We start from the raw sequence: 13,308 nt of genomic DNA on the forward strand, positions 1-13,308 counted from the left end.
CTCATACATACATACAAGGAACACTATGCAGTCTCCTCACAGCACTCCAGCATGTGTGCATATGCGCACTCGCACACATGCACACAGACACTCACTTACTGCACACACAAACACACACATACTCACTCAGACTATCCAGATCATTCAGAAGATTCATCCACACATCTTAACAAGACCATCACCACTAAAGCTGAAAAAGGTTTTTAAAAGAACTGCTTAGGAGACAAAGGCATTACATATGTCCCTGTAAGGCTGGCCAGGTTAAGCTGACATACCTCTACAGTAAGAAGACAGTGTGGACTCCTGCTTTAAGCCTTCCTTTTCTCCCCCTGTTTCCTTTCTCCCTGCCCCTGTCACTCTTCTCTTTCTCTCCCCCTCTCTCTGCCCTCTTTCCCTCTCCTCCATTTCTCTTTGGCACAGCTCCATCTCCTGTGTGACATCACTCAGAGGATTCCCCTGTTATTCAAAAGAGCCGCTGCCCCTCCATCTTACACGCACATACACATGCTCGCATGAATGCGCACTAGCATATACATGCCTGCACACAAGTGCACATGCAAGAACATGCTTGTTCTCCTTAGAACAGCATGCGTCATATGTGTGCATTATAAGCATGTCTCTCAACTAAAAGATGCTGATTTTTTTAGAGATCCTGCTATTAAATGTTAAAGTCAAGGGGTTCAACATTGTTCTTTATTGTGTCAGACAGGGTCAACCTCATTTAGTGCAGTCTGTGGCCTCCATTACTAAGATTTAAATGTGCTAGCAGGGGGAGCAATTGCTTTTGCCTTTTCCATACCACTTTTCGACAGTGGCATGGTGCTTACTGTCACAAGGATCTGTGTAGAGTTTTATGATATTAGCACCATACAGACTGTGTTCTCAAAACAGGATCTCTTTTGATGTTCTCACCCACAATAGAGTGTACACCCATGAGCTGAGAAGCAGATATTCTACTCTGTGCACTAATTAATATGTAAATATGCTTATTTTAAGATGGATAAAAATAAACACAGATACAGACCTTAGTAAACAATGAAAGCATGTCTTTAGATGATCATGCTTTTGATGTAAAATTCTTCTGGAGTACACATATACATATACAAACATACATGCATGTATGCTCAAACAAGAAATGCACACACACACACACACACACACACACACACACGCAGTTCTCAGCATCACCCAGAGGCAGCAAGCATTATCCAAGACACGCTCTCTTTGACGTGAGAGGGACAACTGCTATATATAAGTCATGATGCTCCTTGGAGGTTTCTTGCTTCACTTCCATGTCTTTTTATAGCCAGGCCTCGGGAGCTCGCTGCTGTTTTTAGAACGGCATGCCCGCTCTTGCTGCCTCTTGTCTATTTCAATTTCAGATGACAATTCCCTTTTTACCCAGCATACATGCACACACATGCACGAAAATGCACAGAGCCTGCTCTCTGCTGTGAGGCTGCTGATTGGTCAGGTATATGGATTACACAACACTTATAAATTTCCACAAACTGATCAGCAGAATGAGATGAAAATAAATGAATCAGTTTAATTAATACTGATCGATATCAAACATATTTACCACCAGTCTGTAATTATGAAGAGGGCTAAATTAAATGTAATTTTCAAAAGATAAGGCTTGCTTTGACTTTGAATCAGTCTCGTTCAGTCAGAATGTATTAATTCTGTATACTGGGTGTCACTTTTCAGGGCTTCCCAGTATTGCTGAAGCTCCATTTTACTATACTGAGTATCATCAGCAACATGCCTTCACACGAGAGAGCCCTGCAAGCATGTTTTTACATTACAGTCTAACAATAGAACCACTGGCAGAGAATACTATTCATTAATCAGTGCAGATGTATTGCTGTGAAGTGTATATTCAGCAGGGAGAGTGGTCTGTAATTACTGTTACACTTAGACTTTCTAAGTGTCTTGGAAACCCCATAATAAAGAAGATCTGTATAATGCTCTCCTCCAGATGTCTTCTGAACTGTTTTATCATGGATATCGTGGGTGGCTTTGTGGCGAGAGCCACACTCTGCATTTCCCTAACACCTCAAACCTACTTCCTAAATTAAGGATGTTCTCATGCTAACAGTTCATCTGATGAACTGACAAAAAGATAAGTTACGAAAACGTTACTGACTCATACTTCCTTTCATTTTGCCAAATTACCAGTTTACGGAAATGACCATCAAATTATTTTTCAGTGTTGGGGAACATCATGTTCTGTAAATGTTTCTAAGCATATGTTTTCAGTACTGGCTCAGAAATCTATCGATCAACAAGTTGACAACCATGAAAAAAGTTTCCCCAGGGCTTTCCCTTTACACTCTTCCCAGCAGGCAGTTTGTGATCCCCTTGATCCTCTTTGATTTTCATTTAAATCAACAATCATTATGGCTATTGCTGCAGTGTGTTTACATGGATTTGTATGTAAAAACAAATGTACGCTGTCCAAAATCCAGCGCACTCTGTAGCTGTGAATTGCACAGCTGGTCTCGTTTACTTGTTCTGAGGCACTGAAGTAATTTATCAAAATGGCTGCCTACCGTGAAGCTGTTGTTGACATTCTTGGTGCTCGATTCGGCGACACTGGCATCTGACAGATCCACTTCATCAAAAATGAGAGACTGTGAATAGCAGGGGAGACAACAGGGTGGTATGGTGAACAGGGGCAATCGTGGCAATGAAATAACATGACCTATGACCACAGCATCACTAACTACAGCATTAAAGAGAGGTCAATAATGGGGTTCTGCTAACCAGATAAATCCCTCCTTGCTCTTTCAAACCATGACAGATGTAATTAAACATAAGGTCTTTATCTTAGCCAGGGTAAGGCACACATAGTGGGTGCTTGTCTTCCTATTGCAAATACAAGTATCAGACTGCATGCAACTCTTACACTTATCTATAGCTGCAACATACGGCAAGTGCCATGTTAGAATGGTCCACTGACATTTTATGCTGAAATGAATGGATTGGGCTAGCATTAAAGGAAGAGTGTAAAACTGTGACCCTGGAGGGCTGGAGGGTATGTCATATTCATTCTGCTTCATTTGCTTTATCAAGCTCTTTAATTGTTTGACCGGATGACTTCAGCTCTTGTCCATGTTTCTGAGAAGTTGAAGATTTGAAAAGGTTTCATTAAACCTATTGGATTTCAGCTCTCAAGGGGCAGAGTTATTCACCACCTACACTAAACATATTAACACATTTTTATCACCGAGGATTAAAATTCACATTCTGCACATTCCTACAAATGCATGACATGTGTGGAGCATCCTTGCGTAGAGGCAACTTTTTAAATCTGTGCATGTGACATGTGGCCAACCTATCTTTCAGTGACAGTGAAATCTAGCTCAAAAATACACCACTTCATGACAATCATACTTAGGAGCATGTCTCAATGCACCCACAGCTGGTTTCCAGGAACATCTCAAAAATATCACTATAACAGTTCTTTTGGCAAACAAATGAGGAACAGCAGTCTCACAAAGAGGAAATAACACAGACTTTTTAAAAATGTATTGTGTTTTCTCTAGAAATCCTCTGGAAATTTATTGGGCACAGAAGAATTGGAACTGAAGCCATTCAGTATCAAAGCACATTCTTCTATATCTTGGGGTTCACTGGAAAGGAGGTTATGAATCGGTAGACCCTAAGCGTAATGCCCTTATTATCTGTGATCTTCAGCTTTGGCACAGGAGGTAGAGAGGCCTGTGGGGGATCAGGCTCTCCAGTGCTCTCAGCAAGGGAGATCTGAAGGAATGTGGGTACCGTGCCAACACAAACAGTGCCCTCAGCTGCGCTGAGCACTGTCAGCCTGGCATGACGTCACCCATTCGTCTGCTTGTGGGGTCCTGGCAGTGCCACACCACTCCTTGTCTCTGTCACAGGTTTGTTATTTGACAATTAAATAACAATAAGCAATGATTAACAAATTTCAAATTATAATTTTTTTGAAAGCCTCTCTTCAGTGACTGAATTTTAGCATGCAGCTGCTAATCGGAAAAATCTTGTGAACAAAGCACAGAAGTGGTAAGGGCACTTTAAAAAAAATGTGCATCAGTAAAAGGTTTTTTCATTTGTGGGACTGATTTGTAGACAAAGGCATTTTTCTAGATTATTGTTCTACCTCTAACAAGGCAGGAATCCCTGGTCCTAGAGTGGCAGTCTTTTTGTTCTGTCCAAACCCTTAATTACATAATTGGATCACTTATTAGGCTAAATGAATGCAGGTGACCATGCACGCAAGATAGTAACATTCTGCCTTTCTGAGACCCAGGAAATTGACAGTATTGTGGCATTCCAAGAAAAAAGCTGCATATCCCACTGCTATTCTATTGTGGCTTTACAGCGACTACGTGGAGACTGAATTTGGAACCTTAACTTGGAAACCGGACTGGGAAAATGTTGATAAATGAAGCAGGCTGGTCAGACAGTATGTAGAGAGCAGAGATGAGCGCTAAGACACTGAGTGCTTCATTCTTGCGTCTTCATGAGGGAGCCTCCACAGCTGGGGCAAGGCTTCCATTTCAGAAAATGAGTGTAAGTCCTTCCTTACGATGACAATGACAGACAGAGCTTGAAACCACGGCGACCCCCTTCGCCCCCGCAGGGGTTCGCATTGGGGGACAGCCGTGAGTGCGAGTATGGACTGACGGGTATGGGGCTGGACTGCAATGAATGGCATCACCGGGGGCGTATTGCAGCACTGCTGTGTTCTCCCTCATTCCCGAGCACTCCGGCCCGATGAGGAGCGGTAGAGAACAGGCGTGCCGGGTAATGCCAGCTGTGAACGGAGGGAACAAGCGGATGCACAGGAGGCCAGCCATAACAGCTTCAGTCAGGGGTGGGGGTGGGGGGAGGGGTCCAACTCTCGTAAACGAGGCCAATGCTGCTGACCCGAACTGCCACCAAACCTTCCTCCGAGCCGCTGGTGCCTAGGGGCGGGGGGGCGCGGCGGGGCCCCGTCCAGCACACGGACAGCACCCTCCAGCACACCCGGCTCCGGGACACCCGGTATGCCCGCTCCTGCCAACGGGCCAGCACGCCGCCCGCCTACGACAGGGCAACCACACGTTAGGTCCAAAGCGCTGCTGGAATACACCCCCGAGAGCCAGCGGTCATTTGCCCCCCCCCCCCCTCTGAGCTCACACTGACCCTCCCTTTAACTGGAGGGGCATGTCTGGAGGCGTAGAGTCAGGGAACACTCCCGAAGCACATTACTGACCGCCAGCTATTCCCTCAGTGCTGTACAGTTTTCTGTCGGTGGTCTTCACATTAAGCAGAGCGCACACTGTACTCTGGCTGTATTGTGGTGTTGAATGTTGTTTTTGACATCCCAAAGGCTGAGGGGCTCTGTTAGGAGTGTTAGGAGTACCTTCATGTGGCCAACAGCAGAAGCGAGTAGGCAGAAGAGTCACAAGCTCATCAGATGGCTAATGTGGCTAACAGCATAGCCGTGCCTTCTGTGGGCAGGTCATTCTGAGGTGTAGGCCTACCTTGGCATCCTTGGCGTAGTAGAGTGTTCTCCCCCTCAGTTTAAAATAACGCTTCTTCCAGCGCTGGAAAGAGCTGGTCTGTTTCAGTAGTAATCCCTCCTTTATACTTGTCTGTAAAGAAACAAAAAAAAAACAACTATCTGAATAAAAATGCAGATATGCCTCAGATAAAGAAATAGATGCATTCAGTAACGCCACTTGGTCATCAGAAACACAGTGAAGTCACTAAAGGATTAACATCACATGCATTTTAACATTCAATACACATTTATTTAATGTACATTTTTGAACATATATTAATTGAGATACATCAATATACAGTTACATTAACATGTTTCACTCAGAGCTCTGTGTGTGTGTCTGTGTGTGTGTGTGTGTGTGCGTGTGTGCATGCATGGGGGCCTGAATAACATGTTTCATATGATCCATCAAAATTTTGCCACTGTGATAAATGAACCAGTAGCAGACACACCACTATTCAGCAAAAATCCCCATAGCTCATTGCAACTGATTGTGGTAATAAATGAAGTGTGTCATCCAACAGTAAGATTGATTTAATTACTGGGTAATAAATAAAGGAGCGTGTCAGAAAAGAGGAAGTAGGACTGTGTTCTAATCAGCTTCGCAGCACCATGTTGTGATGACAATGCTGGTAAATGTCACACTTGTTGCTCCCTTTGAAAAAGCAGATGTCATTTCCAGGCACTTTTTTTCCCTCTCAGGTTAAATTGAGTGGTTTTCCTCTGCCAGCCTGGAGGTCTCAAAGGGTCAGATCTCTCTTCATAGTGCCAACTGTACTGAGGAAAGATGTGGCTGATACCTGTGGAATCAGAACCTACAATGTTCTGGTGACAAGACTGGTGTCTAGTGTAAAGTAAGATTACATATAAAAACACATGTATGCAGACAGATGGTTTACAAAACCACCTTGTCATTGCATGTGCAATATTAATTATTCTACACACGAAACTTGCACATGTGAGTATATACATTATATTACACATGTATCAAAATGAAACACAGATAGTGAGGTAGAAATGCCTCAGTTCTTTGGGCTGGCCATGCCTCTGTGTTTATCTACAGGAAGCTCTGCCAAGATCAAGCGTGCTCCAACGACAATTTCATGCTTGGGAGAAGAGAGACAAGGTAAATGGCAGACAAGAAAGGAGACCCATTACAGATATCCCATGCTGCTTTGAGATGGTATAAATACAACTATTTCCCCAGGCCCAGAGAGAATATTCTTTCCTACGAATAGGGCCCAGTTCTCCTTTCAGCCACATTAGGGTAGCACACACGCTCAGCCACACATACACCACACACACACAGAAAAAAAATCATTAAATTGGCAGACTTATGTTTTGCACCACATGTGATGTTCTTACTAGAATACCAATAATTCCAGAATACTAACCCATAAGGATATGTTATGCTGCATAAAGCATTAATCTGCCACTACCATAAAAATTTCCCTGCTAATTTTTTTTTCATCAAGAGACTCAACGTACACTGCTTCCGCTAGACTAAATTTACAGAAAGAAAACCTTCCTGGAAATGTTGTTGGCTTAAGATTTCAGGCTTGTATATTGAGGGCATGCCCCAAGTTCAAGGGTTCTGTGACCGTACTAATTATCGGTCCTGCAATGTGGCATCAGACCATGCGACCTGTTCCACTAACAAACAAAGAGCATGGACCTGGAGGCTGCCTTCCCTCCCATTCATCTACAAATATAGCATGGACATGGAAAAGCTCTTAAAAACAACAGGAATCCAGCGGCCTATAGAGGGGCTATTTTTAGCAGAGGAAATATGTGGTCTGAAGGGAGAATTACAAACAGAAACGCAGCTTCGATCCGACATCCTGGTGCACAGCTGTGTCAACTTAAACAGAGAATTCGTTCTCCGGCAGACACACTAACATGACCCTCCAACGACATCCGACACCAGTTCCCTTTCAGAAAGATGTCCTCTGCAGTGCAGGTTCCCTAACTGAGGTACTCATACCCCTCAGGGTACTGGGGATGTCTCCAAGGGGTACTCCAAATACATTTTCAAATGGTGGGTATTAGTTAAAAGTTATCTGTTTACAACTGGATGTGTTGTGAAGCATCGAGAAGCACTCAGATTCTCACCATAAAATTCAAATATTACAAATTATGGCACACAAACTGCATACATACCTGAGGTTTTAATCCAAACAAAGATAAAGGTAACAGACAAAGTGTTTAAATACTCATTCAGAAAAAGTCTGCCATCTTTAATATAGCTCCCTTTCATTTCTAAAAATTGATTTTCCAAAGCTTTGTTCCATTTGACTTTTTCAAATTATAGCCAATCAGCAGTGCCTCTTCATATGAAGTCATGTAAATAAATATTGACAAAGGAATTAGCAGAAGAAAATTAGATGTCAATATGAAGCATGTTTTAAAGTTCGTTAAGAAGCACATAAAACGCTGCCACAAGACCACATACAGAAGAGTCAGCTGTATTCCTGTAATAGATATGAAAAATCCAGCAAAAAGCTTTTAAGATGGACAGACAGGCATAGTGCACTGGTTACCTCCTCGATTACACCCCATGCAGAGAATACACAAAACCCGCTTCAGCCAGCTTTAGTAGAACAAAGTGCCTTTTTTTACCCACAGCACACTTCAGACCACATCCCCCGCCACATGAACAGCCCTTTCTACTGCGCCTGCCAGCGTGCGTCACCGGGGACTCCACATTCTTGGTTTAAAAAGGTCAGGCGCTGCGATGCACAGATGGACATGAGGCATAACCAGCAGGCAATTTACCTAACCCAATCTCTGCACCTAGAACACACAGCTGACCGAGGCGTGATGAGGGTCGCATGATTCCAAGGGTACATCACCAGACTGCTACCATGGTACCAAGGTGTTCCACACTGCTTCTGTGGTGTTACGAGCACTCCTGTTACAGTGCCAGATGCAAGGACACAGATATGCGATATGCGGTTGTTGTACAAGTAAATAAATCTCAGTGAAAGAGTTTGGTCAGATGATCCACACATTTCTAAATCTACTTAATAGTGCGCTTTTCCAAAAAGCTTATTTTTCACTTATATTTTATGTGTTTGCATGTAAAATATTTCCAAACTGCTTGAAATTAATGTTACTTAATTCAATTAGAGATGTACATTACATGACAACTGCAAGTCATTTGCTGTAAAATTATGATCCACTGGCGTAAATTGCTTTTATTTTTGGAGAGGATGCCCTTTGAAAGACTTTAATGGAAAGTGTTTCAATAAAATGGGGACATTCAGTCAAGGTTCAGAATTGGGCTGCTTTCTGCTGTTCATGCTTTTTTCTCAGACACTTTAAAACTTAAAGTTTAACTTTTTTTTCTGCCAAGCAAAGAAAAAAGTTGTGTGCTCCAGTTTGAAGTTCCTTTCCAGTATGGCCCTCTCTGGCCACCGTAGTTTCTCCTTGGTTCTCTTCCTGTTGCCAAGTGGGACAAGAAGAGATCTATTAATAGACTGTTTCTTCACTAAAGTGTGAGAGGGAGAACTGCTGTGTGCCAGACAGATCTGAATAACCCACACCCACATCTCTCTCTCTCTCTCTCTCACACACACAGACACACACACACGCCCATGCACAGACACACTTACACAGCCTCTCTCTAACTCTATCTCCCTCACGCTCAGTTTGTCTGACTCTCTGTTGCTAACACACAAACACACACAGCCTCTCTCTCTCCCTCTCTCTCATACACACGCGTGCACACTCCCTGCTCTCCACAATGAACAAAGGCACAGCCACAATGAGCCCAGCAGCTGTGCTCTGGGGATAAGAACACAGGGCAGCAGTTCCTGGAGAGAGTGAATGAAGAAAACAGGCCCCCGTTGCGTGGCTGAGGACATCCTGTCCCCTCTCCTAAAAAACAGCCCTGTGTGTCCTCAGCCACTCCCCTCCCAATGGAATTCTAGTAGATGCGGTTCCGTCACACCTTCCAGGTGACACTACAAAGGCTCTGGGGTGGGCTTTGAGTGGGTACAAATGATCTCTGTGTCAAAGTGCTTCCTTGTGTTTTCAAGAGTAAACTTAACAGCAGAGTTTTGAGCTAAATATAATAAATAATCTTATGTACAGTCACCCTTCCTGTAGACACAAGACAAATGTGGTCATAAAAAAGCACTTTTAAATCTCCATTCTACTGTGATGCTCTAAGAAGGTTTATATTTATTTGCAAGTGCCACAAAGACAGACTGCATGAAATCCCCAGGGCCTGAAACATGTTTTATGTACACATACTGACAAACCTTTTTAAGAACATTAGATTAGTGTTTGGATAGAATTTTTTGCATCAGTTATTCAAGGAACAGAGAAACACAACATGTTTATTCCATCTGCATATATCATTCAGAAAAGCTAAAAATCCTGTAAAATTTAATTAATTTTTAATTAATTTAATTAAGAATAGATATGTACTTTGCTATTTCTACAGTGGTGATGCACCTGCGTGGGTCACTCTATGAATTATAGAATGGCAGTTGAAATTTGTGATTCAACCCATAGGTATAAATATATATATTCCTTTTTAATGTTGTTCTGAAGTGAATGCAGTTGTGCAGCGAACTTTCCTGGGTTAGACATGAATAGGTGTTAAATCTAATACACAACGTGCATGTTTGAATGGGGGATGATCCACTCCAGTTTACAATGGGAGGTCTTGCTGCTCCACTTCAGGTATCTGCTTGCTTGGCCCTGAGCCAGAAGAGGGACACTTCACCCCCACGCCTCTCTGAATTAGCCGCGGTGAATGGCGTACTGTTAAAGACATGCATGTCCCTTTCATAGGGGCCTACAATAGAGGGCCAAGCTTCCTCCTGCCACTTCACCTGCACCATTATGCACTGCATGGCAGATACAATCGTGCTCATCTTAAGATGCCTTGACCCTGGGAAGATTATACTCTCACAGAGTAGCTTGACTGCAGTCACTTAGCTAAGTGCAGCGGCTTGGCTGTAAGTTCTCAGCTAATTAAATTGGCTTTGCAGACGTCTGTGACAAGAAATGGAACCAGAGGAAGTGACAGAATTCTGCCCAACCAGCAGTGCTGCATTCAGAACCTACGATTTGTGTGAAAAGGCCTGTCAGTTCTTCCTCTTTTCAGGCTTCCCCCAGAGCGCATAGGCAGCAAGCCTCTGACATGATTTAAAGATTCAGTTTACAGAGGGAGAGGATGCAGGTTAGGACTAAAACTTGATACTGACTCAGTGCTCAATGGGGCCCATTCAGGTTCAGCTGTGTCTGGACTGGTTTATTGCGCTTGCTGTTGACATTGGTGTTATTATTCCATCTTTATCCCTGTAATTCCTGCCTCTGTATTCCCACATGGCTGTTCCATGCTGGAGGCATAACAGGCAAACAATAGCTACACCAGTGCACCTTAACTATGATGTGTGTGCGTGTGCGTGTGTGTGTGTGTGTGTGTGTGTGTGTGTGTGTGTGTGTGTGTGTGTGCGCGCGTGCACTTGTGTGTCTGTAACCCCCTCCAGTTTCTAGTTTAATCTACTTGCACTTCAAGGAAATCACAGTTATTACACAAGAGACTAGAGTGAGCAAGATAGAATCTCCATATGCCACACTGTTAACCAACAGATCCCTTTTACACCACGATATAGTAGCACATGGATATAAGTGACACAAGCAATATAAGGTTTGGTAATTCAAGCCCAATACAACCTTATTCATGAGCTTTGATCACAGTGGGATTTAATCAATTTACATTAAATCCCACTGAGAGTGATAATAACCCACAGCTGCTATTTATACACTACTAATCCTAGTTCTCTCACTGTACCAAGCAGGCCTAGCATAATTACTGATGCATACAGAGTGATACAGAGTGAGAGAGAGCAAGCGAGAGAGAACCATCTGATGGACAGAATGTGGGCCTGGGATGGAGTTCCGTTCTCCCAAACACTACGCATCCCCTACTGAGCGTGCTCAAAACAACCCTCCACAGAGACACAGAGAACACAGCTAAAGAAATCTCACAACACATTCTGCACAGCCAAGGTTTCCCATTGGGCAGAGTTACAGAGTTACAGAGTTCTGTAGAATTCGGGCAATGTGTTTCTGGAGGTTTTACCACTAAGGCGCTCATTTTCTCTCCACTCGAGGTCCAGCAACACCATCCCTTACACTCTGTGCCCCCTTAGACAGTGCTCCCTCTGGCTCAGTTTCAAGGTCTTGTTTATGGGAACACATGAGGGAACACCATCTACCTGGCTTGTAAGGTGATTAGTACTCCTACACTAATGTCTTGCAACTGTTTCACCAGGATAACAGATTGGAGCAAAGGTTACAGGGAGAGGATATGGATGTTTAACAGAAAGCACTGGCCCTGGGTGAAAAAAAAAGCATTATTTTATGTAAATACAAGCAGAGGCTCAGGAATACACATTTTGCATCAATTACACATAATTTTACTCTTCAAGTTCAACCAAACATGATATACATGGAAGAAATACAGATCTTTGGCATAAATGCTTCAGATAATTCCAGCAGCAAAGAGACTAAGAACAGGATGACCCAGGCAGATGTGATACAGGCACCAGTAAATCCCCTGGAAACTCTCAGCTACACCCTTCAGAATACATCACTAAATAGGGGAGGAGGTCAGATCCAAAGTCCATTGCCACTGTAATCTCCCATCCTCAAAGGAGTTTGTCAGGGATTGAAGGAAAGCCCGTAATCAAGTGAACAGCTAGCAGACTAAAACTAAACTACAATGGCTCTGAGGAGAGGACAAGAGGGGATAAACTGTCCTGATCGGTCCTGTTCAATGTCCACATTCCAATAATGGCACATCAGGCTTCAATGTGGTTGTAGCCCATAGAGTGAGCCTATATAACTCTCTCAGTGTGATACTCACCAGTCCTTCAAATGGACAATGACTTGCTAAGATAATATGCGTTACTTTTCACGTAATCTCAAAACAATGATATTGTCATGATGTATAAATTTCACATTGATATGCTCACAAGAAATTTCATTTTGTGTCCTTTCAATGCCTATGAGGGATCAACGCTACAAAAACCTGACTTTTTGGGACAGGGTTTTTGCATTTCTCTGTTCACCCTAATGAAATCCCCAGCTGGTACTAAAGACGGCTTGTATCATCAGCGAGAGGAGAGGGGTCATGCTCAAGGCTTACAGGACGCCATTCAGGAAGCACAGTGGCTCACATTAGTTCATGATACAAATCATACGTTCGGGTACACCTCTCCTTTAAGTGTCCTTTGGGTTTCACTGTGGCAAAAGGGGCCGCCTGCAGAGAAAGCTGCATAGTAGTGAGAGAAGCGGAACCTCTGAGCCCTGGACTGAGTAAGTGTCATACAGCGAAAATGAGAAAGCTCTCTCCTACTGCACTGTACCCACAGGCTGCTGCTAATGGCCTTTAGATATAGGGTGCTCCACTAAGCCTCCTGACAGCACTGAAGAACATTTCATTTTGGGTGCAAGCATAAGCTTTCTGAGGGAAGACAACTGTACGTGAATGAAGCTGGATGTTTCTGCCGCTGAGGTCACTCTTGGGTTCACACAATGGTCTTTTGTGGCTTGCTAAAAAAACATAACAAATACAAACAAATCACCGTGTTCCTCCACTCGCTAAAAACCAACAGATGGTTTTGCTCCAAATATCTGGCTCAAGAAATCTCCTTGCTTCAGATGTCAGCCGAGACCATTTTGGAACACACTGGGAAATTTTTTAGCTTCTCGAGGATGGGATTATTACTAAGGGAATAATACTGTTGAGGTTG

The 13,308-nt window shown here is 43.3% G+C and overlaps 1 protein-coding gene across 5 annotated transcripts in view; it reads right to left on the reverse strand.

Moving 5' to 3' along the window:
* Positions 1 to 13,308, reverse strand: part of dgkh (diacylglycerol kinase, eta) — a 56,395-nt gene that overhangs the window by 33,506 nt on the left and 9,581 nt on the right. For 3 of the 5 annotated variants that reach the window (XM_036540031.1, XM_036540034.1, XM_036540032.1), the window contains 3 exons: positions 5,514 to 5,624; positions 4,915 to 5,070; positions 2,556 to 2,636 (listed from right to left, as the gene is read on the reverse strand). In XM_036540031.1, coding sequence (XP_036395924.1) covers positions 2,556 to 2,636; positions 4,915 to 5,070; positions 5,514 to 5,624 — 348 coding nt within the window. The remainder of the gene's footprint in view (positions 1 to 2,555; positions 2,637 to 4,914; positions 5,071 to 5,513; positions 5,625 to 13,308) is intronic. The other 2 variants (XM_036540035.1, XM_036540033.1) reach the window with 1 other exon arrangement.

The sequence above is a fragment of the Megalops cyprinoides genome, chromosome 11 (assembly GCF_013368585.1).
Source record: "Megalops cyprinoides isolate fMegCyp1 chromosome 11, fMegCyp1.pri, whole genome shotgun sequence".
In the NCBI taxonomy this organism is placed as follows: Eukaryota; Metazoa; Chordata; class Actinopteri; order Elopiformes; family Megalopidae; genus Megalops; species Megalops cyprinoides.